The sequence below is a fragment of the Aulonocara sp. 'chitande type north' Nkhata Bay genome, linkage group LG11 (assembly GCF_057382095.1).
Source record: "Aulonocara sp. 'chitande type north' Nkhata Bay isolate Kocher_YH1m ecotype deep benthic linkage group LG11, A_spYH_male_GT1.1, whole genome shotgun sequence".
NCBI classification, from domain to species: Eukaryota; Metazoa; Chordata; class Actinopteri; order Cichliformes; family Cichlidae; genus Aulonocara; species Aulonocara sp. 'chitande type north' Nkhata Bay.
Genome location: NC_141354.1, coordinates 24,605,510 through 24,622,590, shown reverse-complemented (window position 1 = coordinate 24,622,590; position 17,081 = coordinate 24,605,510). Strand labels below are relative to the sequence as shown.

Below are 17,081 nucleotides of genomic sequence, written 5' to 3'. Positions count from 1 at the left end.
TACTGGCTCACTTGGACACATATGGACTTTATATACTTTTATTTGATAGTTAAGTAGTTTAAAATGTATGGAATGTGTGTATTTCACAAGGCTTCTGGTTTAAATCGTATTGATGCATCCTTAGGCTTTTTAGCATAAGATTTGAATCTTCTGTAGACCGACCTTATTTAAAATTTTTACCGCCAACAGTAACTGTCAGACAGATATAGTGCAGTAGAGATACGAACTTACATTTCAAGTACTAGCACAAGTGCAAAATGTAAATAGCGCATACACTTAAATGAATGTACTCTTTGCAGTTTCTGTCCAGCACTGAATAATGCACTCCCTCCACTCTTTCTCACGGACAAGACAAAACTCTAGAGTTCAAGAAGAGAATAAATCACCACCTGTCAGATCTGTCAAAACTTTTTTTTCTTTTTTAGCAACAAAGTTCAGTTATACAGCCAATCTAGAGACCGTTACACAGAGAAAAAAACAACAAGAAAAGAAACAACAGCTTTGTGTTCACAGCACAGATTGTTAAGATAATCAGATTTCTCAAGAACTGACTTTCAGTATTAAAAACACACACAACAGATTCAAATGAGCTGTCAAACTAGTTTACAACAAGAAAAAATGATTTTGTTCATACAAGCTCTGACAACACCGAGTGAGCAGACACTTTCACATCACACCCACAGACTCACACTGTGGGGAAATGCTGTTTGAAAACCAGAAGGTGACAGTTCGTAAGGTATAGACCAGTATGGTATGTTTGCAAACCACATTTTCACCCTTTTTTTTTCTCCCCTGTTAAAATAAAAAAAACCAAAATACTGCAACACCTGCAGACAGGACTGTGACATGATCATTACACAAATGTTCAACAGAAATGACTGGGAGAGATATAGGAGGATTGTTGTTATTACTACAGCCTGCCTACACACTTACAGAAAACAGTCCTGGGTTTTTGAACATGTTGTATGATATGGAGATAAGCAGGCACCTAATTCATAAGAACAAAACCTCGAGTAACAGTCCAGTCAAGTTTACGGTTTCACAATCAGGCTGCTGTCATGCAGGAACACTCCAGCCTTCCTCTCTACTCACAAAACCTCTAACACTGTACAAGTCTCAAAACCCGGCAGCAGAACAGGAAACAGGAGTACATGCTTTAGTTGTGGCACATCGTGACTTCCAGTTCAGTTGAAAAACAAACAAACTAAAAACAGCTTAACAAGGTTTTTCAATTCAAGCTTGTTCTCTGTGAACGAGCAGTTCTGTTCTCCGTCTCTGCTGCTGTCAAATAAAGTTACCAAAATAAATAATACATCCTGGTTGTGTTATTTTTTTAAATTACTTTTTATTTTTGGTCTGATTGGTTTGGAGGAAGAGAAGCGAGCAAACACTTTTTCTTTTTGTGTGTCCCGTCTCATGCTGCCAAACTTCATGTTTTCATCTTTTATTTAAACAGAATTGTACTAAAAACACCTTCTTTGCAAATTTTGAACAAAACCAAGAACAAGGTGTGAGTTGTAAGGAATCTTCTTTTCTTTTTTTGTGTCCATTTCCCGTTGTGCACGGCGAAAATTTACAACAGATCATCCTACCTACCACTGATTTACATTGCATTACTTCCACGTAAGACTTGTGGTTATAAAGTTTTAAAAACTGGATTAGAGCAGATTTATGCAGTTTAAATTGGCTTGAAATAATGGAAATCAAACAACCACAGCTCAGCTCAGGATACAACATTCAATGCAGAAAAAAAACAAACATTCAATGTGTGTGATTTGTCTAGAGTAAATGTTAAATAAATAATAAAATTAACAAAAATGCAGTGTATGCCATCTTGTCATTTATTTTTTTTGGCAGTTCTGGACACACAGCAACTCTAAGTCCTGCCTGAAGTTAATGCATCCACCGAGAACAATGTCACCCTGCTCTGCCAATTTATCCAAGAACCAAACAATACAAAAATTACTCAGGTTCAGTGGTCTCTCCTGCAACCAGAGCGGACAGAAGGAAATATGGTCCTCGTCATTATTTTTAACAGCCAGTTTGTGGTAAATATTCCCAATTCTCCACTGAGCGAGAGGGTGAAGTTGGCAGGACAATCGATAATTTGCAGACTGTGGAAATTGCAGATGCTGGGTCGTCCACCTGCAGCATTGTCATCTTTCCCAGTGGTGAATTTGAAGGAACCACTAAACTGGTTGTTAAAGCTAAGTGAAGTATCATATGCAACCTGCCTGAGTAGTGCCTTGTCAAAATTAATTGTACTCAATGGCAGACAATCTATACAAGCGTGGCCAGACCGAAACAATTACTGACACCAGAGTGGAACACACTTTTATTTATGCTCTGTTACATTTTTCCTTCCTGGCTAAATTCTTTTTGCCGAATAGTTACTTTATAGTTACGTTAAAAATATTTAATATGTAGGTTTTTTTCTCCTAGTAGGAGTAGGACTACACCATGATGGCCCATATATAATATGTCTGTTATTATGTAATACTGAGTTGATACTTACACTTAAAGCAATTCATCTGCCTCACATCCACGGCCAATTTAGAATCACCAAGTTACCTAACATGAATGTTTTTGGACAATAGAAGGAAGTTCAGTTTGGGGTTCTGAATCTTGCCCAAGAGCACTTCCACATGTACACTGGGAAAGCTGGGGATTGGACGACTGTCTGCTTGGTGCCTGGTGGACAACTTGCTCTATCTCCTGTCCCAGAAAAGAATGTCTTTATAAGGACAAAGGCTCCATAGAAATGGTTTTGCAAAAAGATTTGCTTGAATAACAGTAGTTACTGGGCTTCAACCACTGGTTGGAGCAGCCAGAGTTGGATTTGTGACCAGTGGATCCACCACTGGTTTTAATTCCAGAGGCAAGACTCACATAAGTTTAATTTGTCATTAAATAGCAATAAAACACTGTGAGTTAGTATTTAAATTGATCATGAAATGACTGAAGTTTAAGTCTTACTGTCACGTGTCCTCCCCCAGAACAGCCAAAAGATGATCGATGCTGGACTGTTTGAGCTGATAATAGTGATCACAGTAACCACAATACATGTCACTGTTATCAGAATAAGGTGAATACAAGTGTGTCAGATAGTCAAGCTGTAACTAACTCCATTTTTTTTTATCACTCAGACATCAGACATCTTTAGTCAGACCATACTGGTGAGTTCCTCTTTTCCCAGTATAGCAAGTTCAGTTCCTTTTATTAAATCCATTCTGTCTCTCAGATACAGTGGATGCAGTGATGTGTGACTGAAAGAGGTGAGCTCAGTTGATTTGGCAGGTTTAAGTTTTCTTGTTCAAATTTTGATTGTTCAGATGATTCATCTGCTTGAACAGTAAAATAAATTTCAAGCCAACTTTGATGAGAACAAAGAAAACAAAACTAAGCTCTGAATTATTACACATACAGGTGCAAGATCTTTTCTACGGTGATGCAGATTGAGACTGAGGGTGTCGCACTTCAAAGAGAGATACAATCCAGCAATTATATATATGTTCTTTTTCTTGGTGATGGGAAAAGGCCCTACAGCTTCATTATCTTTTTATTTACTATCATATCATCATAGCCATTAATAATTAAGTAAACCTTAGGCTTAAGTCAGCCTCAAAAAAACATAAAAACTCTTTCTGAACGCAAGTCTGTCAGAACAGTAACAGATGTGTGCTTTGTTCTGTGGTTTAAAGCAAGCATTAATAAAACATTAGGTTTAACATTACCGTAAAACTCCTCGTTTTGCAATTTTACAATGAGCCAAAAAAGAAGAGTTATAGGAACTGTTGTGATATCACTCAGAGCTGAAGGGACAGCACTTAAGGGGTTTTTGTGGGCAGTGGTGGTGCACTGTATGTGGAAGTGGGGGTGTGAGTTGTCATCTCAATAAATGAGGCTTCTTTTTTTGGGTGAACACATTTGGTGCATTGTGAAATGAAAAATACAACAAAGAAAGCCGAGGAGCTAGAAAATAAATATATGTGACAAAAATGGGACAACATTCCTCTCCCATGAGCCCAGCAGCTGGTTTCCTCAGTTCCCAAATGTTTATGGACTGTTGTTAAGAGGGGATGCTACACAGTGTAAAATCCAGCATTTTCAGGCGCTTGCATTCTGTTTGTGATATTTACATTTTACACACTGTCTTAACTTTTGTCAGAATTCAAATCATGAGCGAATGCGACTTTTTAAAAAAAGTGCTGTTGGTAAACGAAGCGATTAAACAATAAGAGTCCAGTTCTGAAAGTGGGTGCTTTCAAGACCAGCTGTCAACATAAATGATGGCTGTGAGTTTCCTCTTCTTTAGGCAAGTAATGCAGCAACACCCCAATACAACAGGGACCCCGTGTGGTGAAATGATGAACAACACTTCATCTTGGTCTTGGTCACTGAATGCCTTTAAATTGCTGTTAATATGCTGCATTAATCCCTACAAATAGGAAGATTCAGTATTGTGATCATTAAAAAGAGTTGTGCATTACTAAATCAATAACAATAGAGTAATATATCAAATCATATTGGGAGCAAAATATCAATTAACATCTGTCTTTTTTGTATATCATTGCAGATCTGCAATGCTTAGTGTTCAAATACTCAGTTTGATGTATTCTAATTTATTATGCTTTCCAAATACAGACCACACAGCTACTAGTCATGATGGAACTTTCTGAGAGCAAAATTAATTAATGAAATAAAATTTTAAAAAGTCTGCCAAAATGTTGTGAGAATTTTTGTAACTTTTAAGCAGAAATGCCCAAAGTCTCTTCCTGTGTGACTTTCTTAGAGCTATTGTAAATCTATTTCAAAATCATTCCCTTCAAACCACCAGTCTTATCTTTGCCATCTATTTCCTGCCAAAACTGAACTCATCATACCAGAAAAGAGAAACCGCAGAATTGGTAAGGTCTGTGAAAATGGAAAAATTTACGCATCAGTAGCATCAGCAACAACAACAAATAAGTATGTACAAAAGTATAGCGGTAGCAGATCTATGCACTCTCTATGGGACTAAATGACAGATAAAGCGCTGCATTGAAGTTTCTTGAATTTGTCAAAAAACAAAACAAAACAACAACCATAAAAATCAAAACATTAAATAGTAAATAAAGAAACTTTGATTTAAGAGCTTAATATTGTAAACAGCAAATAAATATATAAAGAAATAAAAGTTTACTGCAGACAATATTTCATACCCTCAGTGAAATAACACAGCAAATGCTAGAAAACTGCCGGTGATAATGATGGTGTTCTGTACACGGCTGCACCATTACAGAAACTTTGCAAACTATATTTTAACAAAAATTACACTCACAACGCAACACCTGAGGACAGGATTGTGACTTTTATACTGAGCAATGTTCTTCACAACAGACTGCAGCTTTACAAAACTTACAAACCATACACTCCATCTTTTCATTTCATTTCTTGTATTTGATTTAAAGCTGCAGAAGTAAAGTTTCATATCATAAATAATCAAGTTAACTTTCCATTGTATTTGCCACGTAAACATTGGCATGACATACTGGTTTCTTCATTGCCCAGTGCCTTCTCTATTGATTGTGTAATTTTCTACTTTAATCTTCAACTTCTTCTTTGATGGTTTTCAAAGGAAAAATAACTTTCTGTATTCTGTGGCATTAGTGGCAGCACTCCTCTGCAGGATAAAAGGAGTTGGCTGTGTTACTTAAATCTCCTGCAGAAATACATACAATATAAACACTGCAGAATTAAAATCAGGTGCAGTTTGTTTTTGCAGTAGTGGAGATTACCATAGAAGCTTTTCACTGCATCATGGTAAAAGAAGAAGTTATTTGCATTGATAAAATGTTGGAGGCTTGCAGAAAGTAGCTCACTGTGGCTGTTTGTTCTTTTTTGTCCCTGCAATACAAAAAACAAAACAAAACACTAATTCCAAATAAATTGGGACAATATGTAAATGTAAATTTATCCAAAAATATATAATATAGAAAATGTATGAAATGCTTATATTGAGAAAATGTGTACTTTTATTTCATTTTAACAACGTGCCTAAAAAAGGTTGGGACAGGGCCATTTTTACCGCTCAGTAGCGCCCCCTCTTCTTTGAACAGCAGTCAGTAAACAACTGGCAACTGAGGAGACCAGCTGCTGGACTTCTGTGAGAGGGATGTTGTCCCATTCATGTCTGAAAAAGAATTCTTGGGTCTTTTTTTGTGGTAGTTTTCTTTCCATGATGTACAAAACGTTTTCAGCTGCCTAAAGGATGCAGGCAGACGAGATAAACTCTCAGACTCTTCTACTACAGTTTTTGTTTTAATAGTTGCAGTATGCAGTTTAGCATTGTCTTGCTGAAATCTGCAAGGCCTTCTCGGCGTTACACAGAACAGTTCCACTTCCCCTTAGTCCATTATAAATGAGCACTGGCCCAGAGAAGATGATGATGTTTTTGGGTCATGCTCACATATGACTTTCTTCTTTGCAATGATAACCTACATTTCTACAGACAACAACTTCTAGAAATGTTGTGTGAGAATCATCCTTGTTTTTAATGCAGTGCTGCCTGAGAGTCTGAAGATCATAGACATGGGTCAATCCTGATCATCAGCTTTGTTGTTTTGTACAGAGTTTTCTTCAGATTGTCTGAATCTTTTGATATTATATAGACCACATAATGCAAAGTCTTCATAATTCAACATTGAGGAAGAATTTTCTGTAATTGCTCCAAAATTCATTAAACAATTTGTTGCAGACTGGAGAAACAGCACATGTCTGCTTTTGGGTCGTAAATAATGCCAAACATATTCTTTTGTAATTTCGAGATTTGAGTCTGTGTGGAGGGTGTTTTATGCACTGTTTCTAAAAACATTTATTTTATATAATAATCTAATAGTTATGAATCCATGGGTTGTTTGCTAAAATATCCGGAGGTTATTCAGTTCAGTTCAATTCAATTTTATTTATATAGCGCCAAATCACAACAGCAGTCACCTCAAGGCACTTTATATTGTAAGGTAGATCGTACGATAATACATACAGAGAAAAAACAACAATCGTATGACCCCCTATGACCAAGCACTATGGTGACAGTGGGAAGGAAAAATTCCCTTTTAACTCCTTTTAATTTCTTTTATTTAAAAGAATAAAATAAATATTTAGTCAAAAGTCTTTGTTGGTTTAACTTTTATCAGTGGGTGTTTTTTAGTCATTGCTGGACTAAAACTAGTTAAGAAAAATATAGTAAAGTAATGATAGGATGTATACAACTTAACTGCAAATTCCATTAATGTACATTTTTCACTGTCTTTCCAACACTGAGTAATGCACAGCCCCCATGCTATCTCATTCACAGGGAAAAACTCAAAAAATCACAACCTGTCAGATCTGTCCAAACTTTAGCAACAGAGTTTTTTTTCTGCCAATCTAGAGACAGCTACATAGAAAACACAACTCTGTTCTCACAACACAGGTTATAAAGATAATCAAATTTCTTAAGAACTGACTTTCAGTATGAAAACGCACACAACAAATTCAGCTCAAATGAGCCTTCGAAATTACTTTGCAACAAGAAAAACTGATTTTGTTCACACATGCTCTGACAGCACTGAGACACTTTCACACCCACAGACTGACACTGTGAGGAAATGCTGTCTGAAAACCAGCAGGTGACAGTTTGTCAGGTACAGACCAGCGTGGTATGTTTGCAAACCACATTTTCACCCTTTTTTTCATACAGTAAAAAACACTACAACACCTGCAGGCGGGATTTTCACATAATCTTTAAGTAATGTTTTGAATTAAAATACTGTGGGAGATAAAAGAGTACAGCTTTTGTTACGACTACAGCCTGCGCCATGTCATGGAAAACTACCTGCAACCAAAAACACTCCTTGATCCAACATATCTAACAGTATAGAAGCAAGCAACAATCAAGTCAAAGAGAAAACCTTTAAACAGAATAAACGTCCAGCAAATTTCACTTTCACAACCACAATCTAGTCCTGTATTACATGTTTTGTGTGTGTTTAAGGCTGTTGTTACGTTTGAGGATTTAGAAAAGAAGAAAGAAAAAAATGAGCACCAACCAAACAGTCTACTTGCAATTACTATTCAAGTCTCAAAACTTTGCAACCAAATTGAAACTGGCTGTCATGACTGGAGAAGAAAATAAAGGACCCACCGACATAGACAGGAATAAGACTCAAGTGTAACAGAGCTAACAGATTAAATAACAGAGTCTGTCTTAAAACATGATCACTTTCCCAGGTGATGGAGTCGGGGGGCGGGGTGCTGTCTCAAAATCTCAAAAGATTAGAAGAGCTCATTTTGAATTTAAGTGAATTTCTGCGCAAACAGTATAAATACAACATGTGTCTTGGTTTAGTTCAGAACACACCGCAACAGTAATGGGAAAATTGTCCAGAAGACGGTCATCAAGACCCTCCACAAAGGTGGTAAGGTCATAGCTAAAGAGGCTGTTTGCAGAGCGCTGTACCAAAATATACTGACTGTCTTTTAGGTACATTGGAAGTATTTTAATTAGTTCTTGGAAAGGTGACAGTGATGTCTGTTGTTTGAAACAATTGTCAAGAAAAGTTGAGTGAAGAACTTGCGAGAGGTTCATAAAGATTGAATTGAGGCTGGTGTTAGTGCATCGAGAGTCACCACACACAGACATCTTCAGGAAAGTCATGTTAACCAGTAATGCTGAGCAAGGGACAATGTGACAAGCCTCACCTGGCTGAGGAGAAGAACTGAACTGGTCCTCAGTGATCCAGTCTTCTTTTCAGATGAAAAGAAATTTTGCATTTAATTTGGAAATCAAATTTTAGAGTCTGAATGAAGAGCAGAGAGTCACAGAATCCAAGTGTTTGAAGTCCAGTGTGAAGTTTCCACAGTCTGTGATGATTTTGGGTGCCATGTGATCTGCTGATGTGTCTAAAGTGAATACACAGTCAACACAGCCAACTACCAGGACACTTACTTCATGGCTTTACCTGCTTTATGAAGATGCTGATTTCCTTTCTCCAGCAGGACGCAGCATCCAACATACATGAACTGAACCCCACAGAGAAGCTGCGACATGTTATCAAGAGGAAGATGAGAAACACCCGACTCCGAATTACAGTTGAGCGTAAGGCCTCTGTCAGAACACCCAGTGCCTCATGCTGATCATCTTCATGCTATGGCACACTGATGAAGTAGTGGTGAGCATATAAATAAATAAACTTTTCACAAGTTGGACACTTCTGTATTGTAAACAAGTTTTTGTGGAACTTGTTCTAAAGATTTGAGACACTATTTCCTGATTTTAATGAAGCCATAATCATCAAAAAGGGGTTTAATTATTCCACTTTGGATCTAATGCCTATAGATTATATGCATCTAAAGTTTGGCTTTTTAAATTAAATTGTGGAAAAATTAAGTTTTATATATAAAACTTGATAATTACAAACAGAACTATTACACATCACAATCTGTTGAACACTTATTTTCTTATTTCCTTCCATCCCATCAAATAAAAAACACAAATAAAAAACAAAATCTCCAATTAAAGATTTATTTATTCTTTTACTTCTAAATTCTCTTTTGGTTGTGTTGTTTTAATTTAATTTTAATTTTGCTTTGTTCTTTGTTTGGTTTGGACAAAGAGGAACTCTGTGTGCTTACTCACACTTTGTCATTGTGGTTCTCTTTGCCAACACTTTTTCTCGGTGTTTGCCACATGTTGTATCAATTTGAGTCTCCTGCTGCCAGACTTTGTGTTAACATCAAAGTGGACCAAATCAGGAACACTGTGATTCCTAAGACGTCTTCTTTTTTGTCCGCTGCCTGTTGTGCACAATGAAAATTTGCAACAGAATATCCCACCTGCTGTTCACGCTTATTTACATTTCATTACACACAGGTAAGACTCTTATGTTTGTACTTATTTTCTGCACAGTATATTCTAGAATAAATGTTATTAGAATTAACGTTATTACTAAAATAATAGTGGAAAAAAGCAGCTTTTTTAGCCCTAACTTTTTGCCACCATGTCACAATTTAATTTTGGCAGTTCTGGGTGCAAAACAACTCAAAGCCTCGGCTGAAGTGTCTGCATTTATTGGAAATGATGTCACCATGCCCTGCCAATTAAACCATCAGCCAGAGAATACAAATATTACTCAGGTTCAGTGGACTCTCCTGCAACCAGAGCAAGAGGGAGTCCCCCTTATTGTTTATAACAGTCAGCTTGGGTTGAATATTCCCAATTCTCCACTGAGCCAGAGGGTGAAGTTGGCAGGACAATCGCTGATTATTAAGGCTGTGGAAATGGAAGACGCGGGGTTGTACACCTGCAGCATTTCCGCCTTTCCCAGTGGTAAATTTGAAAGAATCACCAAACTTGTTGTTGAAGGTAAGTAAAGTTATCTGATCTGCTTGATTCAGAAACACTAAATTAATATTTTTAAAGAACCCTCAACATTTGCTAAAGTTATACTTTTGACTTTTGCTAATTCCCATGCATTTGGAAAGGATGCATTTGGACTATGGGATTGTAATCTTACTGTGAGGCGACTGTGCTAACCTCGTCACATCCGTGCAAATATTTAGGAACAAAGGCTGCATGGAAATAGTTCAACAACATGATTTGTTTGAAAAACAGTTACTCTCATAGGTTTGAATTATTAAATAGGAACATCAGAACTATTACCTTACATCATGTGTCTGAGGTTATAATCTTATTGTTGTGTTTCTCCCATAACGATACCAAGGTGAGATGGCGAGATTACCAAAACTGATCGCTTTTGGAGTATTCTTGCTGATAAATGGGGCCATGATAGCCACGACTTATTTCATAATAAGAAGAATAAGGTTTGTACAAGTGTGTGTATGTGTCTGTCTGTGTCTGTGAGCTGTTAGAAAGCATATTTCTACCAGGACCAAAAATGTGTCATTATTAAATATTACTGAGCAACGTTTGTCAGCAAGTCAATATTTATAGCTGAGAAAATTCACTGCTGAAATCAGGTAACCAATCATAAAACTCCAGGATGAGGATTTTATCATGACATATTAGTATCACAACAGCATTTTTTAAATGTATTTAATTAAACATTTACAGTTGAAATCAGATACTGAAACCATAGCCAATCACAAATCTCTATTTTTATCACTCAGACGTAACGTTGTCTTTGAGCATCGGGTCTACACAGGTGAGTTCTACTTCTCTGAATTTCTAATACAGAGCAGCAATTTATTTTATGGCTTTAGTCTCGTTTCATTTCGTTTTAATAAAACGATTCTGTCTTTCAGATACAGTTGAAACAGTGATGTTAGACTGAAAGAGGTGAGCTCACAGCTGGTTTAATTTAAGATTTCTAGCTCATTTTTTTTTTTCAAATTTAGTTACTTTGACAAAAACAAATTTGAAATCAACCTGATGAAAACAAAGAGAATAAAAGCAAGTACTGAACTGTTACACGTGCAGGTACAAGATCTTTTCTGCAGTGATGTCGAGTTCAAACCATCCTGAAATGTACCTCATCCTCCGCTGACAAGCATAAAGAGACTCAGGATGTTACGCTTCAAATGAAGATACTCTTTTACATTACTCATTACAACAGTTACATCTTCATAGCAATGGATACATAAAGTAAAGCCTACAAGATGCTACTGGTCTATATTTCCCTTAAAGCTTTTTTTTTTTCTTGTCTCAATGCATGCCTGCCGAAAGGGTAGTAAATGCATGCTTGGTTCGGTGGTTTAGAGCAAACATTGGCCAATCTTTGCATTACAGCAAAGTTTTTCAATTTACAATTTCACAATTTGCCTAAAGAGAGGAAGTCACAGGAAGTACTCCTGCATTGCACATTCCCAGAAGGGACACCACTTAAAGGTGTTTTGGGGCAGCAGTGGCCCAAAATGTGGAAGGTTTAATGGGTGTTAGAGTTGTCACTGCAATATATGATTGGCCACCACGGCGCTCCATATATTTGCCTGGTTTGTTTCTCCTGATGGTGTACCTCTGTGAAAGGTATTGAGGGCTATTTGCAATCAAAAGTTTTAGTTGAGTCTTTTGGCTGTTGGTTCCAAAATCAATTGTTGGCTGTGAATATTTCTTCCATGAGCCAGTAGAAGCTTGTTCTGCTACTGGCTCATGCAGATTGCAGAACAAGCTTCAGCGCAATGGGGACCTCATGTGCTCAATTGATGTAATGCAATTAGCCTTTAAATTTGGAAGTGTTCAAATCAAACTTGAAGACCTCCCTATCTTCATATATGTATGTGTATATATATACACACGCACACACACACACACACACACACACACACACACACACACACACACACACACACACACACACACACACACACATGGTTGTTAGACATTTGCATATAATGAGTATGCTTGTGTATAAATGAATGTCTTGTAATCTTTTTTACCTCATTTATTATAATTTCTCTTTTTATTTTGACTACTTTGGCCGACATTTGATGTCTTTTAAACGTGCTATGCAAATAAAAACTTAACTTGACTTGACTGTTAAATTGCTGCACAACATCATTTGTATCATTTGTGTCATTTTCAAAACAGTTGAGGCTTTTTCATAACAGAATCATCTCTGCAAAAGACACACAAAAAAAATTGAAACCTTTTTCATACATGTCAAAGCAAAGTCAGTCAATCCCTTCAACTCTGCAACCAATCAGTACAAACCGTGTCACCACTAGTTTAAAGACAGACACAAAATCAAACTTTATGGCGTCTGGAAAATTGCCTGCAAAATATGTGTGCCTAGTGTAAAGTAAATAGCATTCAGACATGACAATAAAGTGTGTTTACACAATATCACTGATGAAACTGTACATGGGAAACTATCTTCTTTTTCTTTCAGCTGCTTCATTTCAGGGATATACACAGCTGATCCTCTTACTCCATCTGACTCTATTCCCAGCATCCTCCTCTGTCTCACCAACCCTCTGCATGTCCTTCTTCACATCTTCTATGTGGTCTTCTTCTTTTCTTCCTGCCTGGCAGCTCCATCTTTGGCATACTCTGTCCAGTACATCCACTATCCCTCCTCTGCACACACCCAAACCATCTCAGCCTTGCCTCTCTAACTTTACCTCTAAAACTGTCAACCTGAACTGTCCCTCTGATATATTCATTTGTAATCTTGTTCATCCTGCTCACTCCCAATGAAAATGTCAGCATCTCCAGCTCTGCCTCCTGTCTTTTTGTCAATGCAGTCTTCAAACCATAAATCATAAATCACACTTCACTCTTGTTGCTGTCCTCCTGTCACAAATCCCCCGGACTCTCATCTCCAACCACTCAACCCTTCCTCCAATCTCTTCTTCACGTATCTTGTGCACTATTCTTACATTTTTATCATTTCAGTTCCCTCACTTTCATTCACATACATGTATTCTCTTCATGTCTCCTGCTCTCTTTCATCTGCTCCTGCTCTAGCTCTAGCTGGCAACACTTCCATACCACTCAGAGCCTGTTTATACTCCTCCCCAAACTCTGTGCAACGTTTAACCAACAATTTTATCCTATAATTACTCTCGTCCTCTTCTTGGTTTCCAAAGTGATCCTACACACACTCCCATTCGACGCTGTCTAGCTTCATTCTCCCCTGACACCACTTTGCTATCGCTTTTAGATTGCACCTTGTTCCACTTTTATGTTCCTCCCTTTTCTTCACCACATCCATTTCCTTTCTTTATGCAAAATACACCACCATCTGTCCATCCCAATTCCTCCTCCTTAAAATAATGCCTGTCCAACACTTTCTCATCACCTCTGTTCAGTTCACTGACATGTCCACTGAAGTCTGTCCCAGTCACCACTCTCTCCCCTCTGGGAATACTCTGCACCACTTCATTCATCTTACTCCAGACTTCCCCTCTCTCATCTAACTTGCATCCAGCTTTTGGGGCATATATACAGACAAGATTCCACATCTCATGTTTGATTTCCAGCTTCAAAATTTTAATGACTCAGCAAGGTGACACCCAGCGAGCATGTTGGTCATGAAGGATGTCACAGATGATGCTTTGTTCTCTCTTGTTCCCCAAGAGTTTTCAGATATCTTGTGTTTATCAGGGTGGTGCTTCCTGAACTCATAATTATGGGAGTGCATTTCCTTGAACAATTACAGAAACAATCCGGTTGAAGTGGAAATGTTTCAAGGCAAAACGTACATCAGGAGCATTTAGACAGATGTCATATAAGCTTGCAGTTAATGCAAACAGAAGAACAGAAAAATCATTGGTGAAGTTTTCTGTATAAATCAAATCCTGAAGTTACTGATGCTACTGCAATTTAATCCTATAACAGCACCAGCCAGAACCAATTATAAGAGGTGCAATAGATCCATGCTTTCTTCTTATGACAACTTCTGACCCACCATCTCAATGCCACAGCAGAACTCAAGACTCATAATTTCCTCACTTGTTCAACTTTGGTGAATATATAAACTGTAGCTTTAGTTTCTGTTCTCAGCTGACGGGAGTGGCACCCGGTGTGGTTTTGTGTTGTGTGTTTCAGTGTACCTTGGTTGTAATGAGTGTTTATTAGTGTTACTTTTGCCTTCAGCTGAAGCAGTGTTGCTAATCTCATCTGAGTTTACTTGTAGTTTCCTGCATTGCAATGCACTGACTAAATCATGCAAAACACATCTATAATTTTCTTTAAAGCTACACTAGAAGTTGACTTATCTGTCCATCCTTTTGGTGAAATCTCATTAATCTCATCTAATTTGCAATTATATTTAGCATAGACAATTGTGGCATTTAAATGTATGAAACTTTGTCAGAAATAGTGAAATATCTCGGCAACTACTGGAAGATTTAAGGTCACTGTTAACACATTTTTGTTAATTCTCAGTTTCCCCCTGTTTCTAATCTAGCTTTGCTCATTTCATCTTTATTAGTTTCAGTGCTCATTTTTATTTTTATTGTAGTCTGTGGGGGGGATGGTATGTTACATAAACTTTACAAACTTACACTTGCTGGATATATTAGTCAAACTAACCCATGTGCTGCTTTCTGAAATATCTTATAAAAATTAAACTAGTGTGGTGGAAAAACACACTGCTTTTTTAAAATAAATTGTGTGAAATCTGTTTGATATATAATCATATATACTTTTAATGATCTAACAGTATACAATCAAATAACTAACAAGAATAATTGTCAGAGAAATATAATGGAAAGTCTTATGTCTCAGCATACTTCAATAAAAGTACTACTTTGAGTTTCTGTCCAGCACTGAAGAGCTTACTGCACCAATACTTTCACAAAGACATGACAAAACTCTACAGTTCAAGGAAATTCAGTTATTATTAATAGAAATAGTAATAAAAACCAAACAGAAACATCTCGCACACTTTCACAGCACAGATTGCAAATGTAATAAAGTACTGACTTTCATTATGACATATGAAGAAAAGAAAATGCTCTGACAGCAGCGAGTGAGCAGACACTTTCACAACCACAGACTGACACTGTGAAAAAATGTTTGAAAACTGACAGGTGAGTGAGACAGTTCATCAGGCTTAGAGCAGTATGGTAAGTTTGTAACCACGTTTGGTTTTTGTACAGTAAAAAATGCTGCAACACGCACAAACAGGACTGTGATAGTGTCGCTACCCAATGTTCTACACAAGAGAGTCAAAGGTGACAAAATACTGAGAGAGATAAAAGACTACAATTGTTTTTTTTACTACAGCCTGTGCAAAGTCACAGAAAACTACCTACAACTCTAAGAAAACAATCAGGTAATCAGATGATCCCAGGTAAGTGAATAAATGCCAGGAGAGTTGTTGGCTGGGAGAGATTTTCCTTACAGATGGAGTGATGGAGAGCAGGCAGGATGAATCTGTTCAGAGGAAACCTGAGCACTGAATGGCCCCCGGGTCACATCTGGCCCATTGCTGTGTCTGAACAGCTTTTTGAAGGTCAATGGCATGTTAGAATTCAAAACAAACAACATATATCATGCAATTTGTCCCATTTTAACCACCAAATACTTTTTGATGGCTTATGTTTCTATGGAAAGACCAGCTTCCTTATTTCCCGTAAAATGGCAACAAACAGTAAAATATTTCTGCTTTCTCAGGTTTATAATTGCTCATTACATAAATGTGGATTACATACTCCATTACTGGATATGAGCTGTGTGTTAAGAAATTCAGTAAAATATTTAGATGGAATGATTTTTTTTTTAATAATATAACATTAGGAATATTGCTATTTTGTCACATGAAAACAGCTGGTAATAATCCCTGATTAGTGTGTGAAGCTTCTTTCCAGACATCTAAACTAAGACTTTAAGAAGGACACACAGTCGAGACTATAGCCGACACAGGAACATAAGCTGTCAAAGTAAAGCAGGAAATAGAAATTGCTGACTTGACACTGACAGAAAAGTAAACAAATACAGTGACGGAGACCAGACAGAGAAACAAACATGGAGACAAAAGATCAAGACAGACTTGATACAAAAGGGAACTAACCAGACGAAGGAACAAAGAACTAGAAACATAAATAACTAAAGTAGGAAGCAGAGGGGAAAAATACCAAAAACCAAAGGACTAAGCAATAAAGAACTAAAATATAATCATATAATAGAACGAATAAAAGGAATGAATAAAAAACCTACATAAAGTCAAGACACTGGGTCCAAACCCAAGGAGCCTAACACAGCAAAGTAAAAATTACTACATCAGTAATGGAAAGAGAATTTTAAAGATACGTGTGGATTTTCCACACCGTCGTTCCTTACACACAATCCAGGGCTTCTACATTAGGGACTGTAAGACTGTAAACCATCTTTACCCTGAGATATGAACACAAAGAAACTTGCAAAATAAGTATTTGAGAAACAGTCACAATGTAGCCTGACCCAAAACCTGATTATGAACTTTTCATCATAGTCACAAAGATGTGCTTTTGGCTTTTAATTTTTAGGGTATTTAAAACTTCGGACAGCAAATGTTTACTGTAAACTGGTTTGTCATTGCTCACTTCAGATAGTCTGGCAATTTTTGCATAATGTAAATGTTTCCAATTTACTTTCACTGTGACTGACTTCCTGTATG

The 17,081-nt window shown here is 37.1% G+C and overlaps 1 protein-coding gene across 1 annotated transcript; it reads left to right on the top strand.

Moving 5' to 3' along the window:
* The first annotated feature begins 9,595 nt into the window (after positions 1-9,595).
* LOC147319037 (nectin-3-like protein) lies at positions 9,596-12,240 on the top strand. Its single transcript, XM_086309972.1, has 6 exons — positions 9,596-9,892; positions 10,043-10,384; positions 10,743-10,842; positions 11,149-11,183; positions 11,284-11,317; positions 11,459-12,240. The coding sequence occupies exons 1-5, from the start codon at positions 9,829-9,831 to the stop codon at positions 11,310-11,312; spliced, it is 570 nt and encodes a 189-aa protein (XP_086166098.1). The 5' UTR covers positions 9,596-9,828; the 3' UTR covers positions 11,313-11,317; positions 11,459-12,240.
* Positions 12,241-17,081: the final 4,841 nt, after the last annotated feature.

Coding starts and splice junctions, on each gene's coding strand:
- LOC147319037 (XM_086309972.1), top strand. CDS start 9,829: ATGAAAATTTGCAACAGAATATCCCACCTGCTGTTCACGCTTATTTAC. Junction 10,385..10,742: donor CACCAAACTTGTTGTTGAAG/GTAAGTAAAGTT, acceptor AACGATACCAAG/GTGAGATGGCGAGATTACCA. Junction 11,184..11,283: donor TGAGCATCGGGTCTACACAG/GTGAGTTCTACT, acceptor TCTGTCTTTCAG/ATACAGTTGAAACAGTGATG.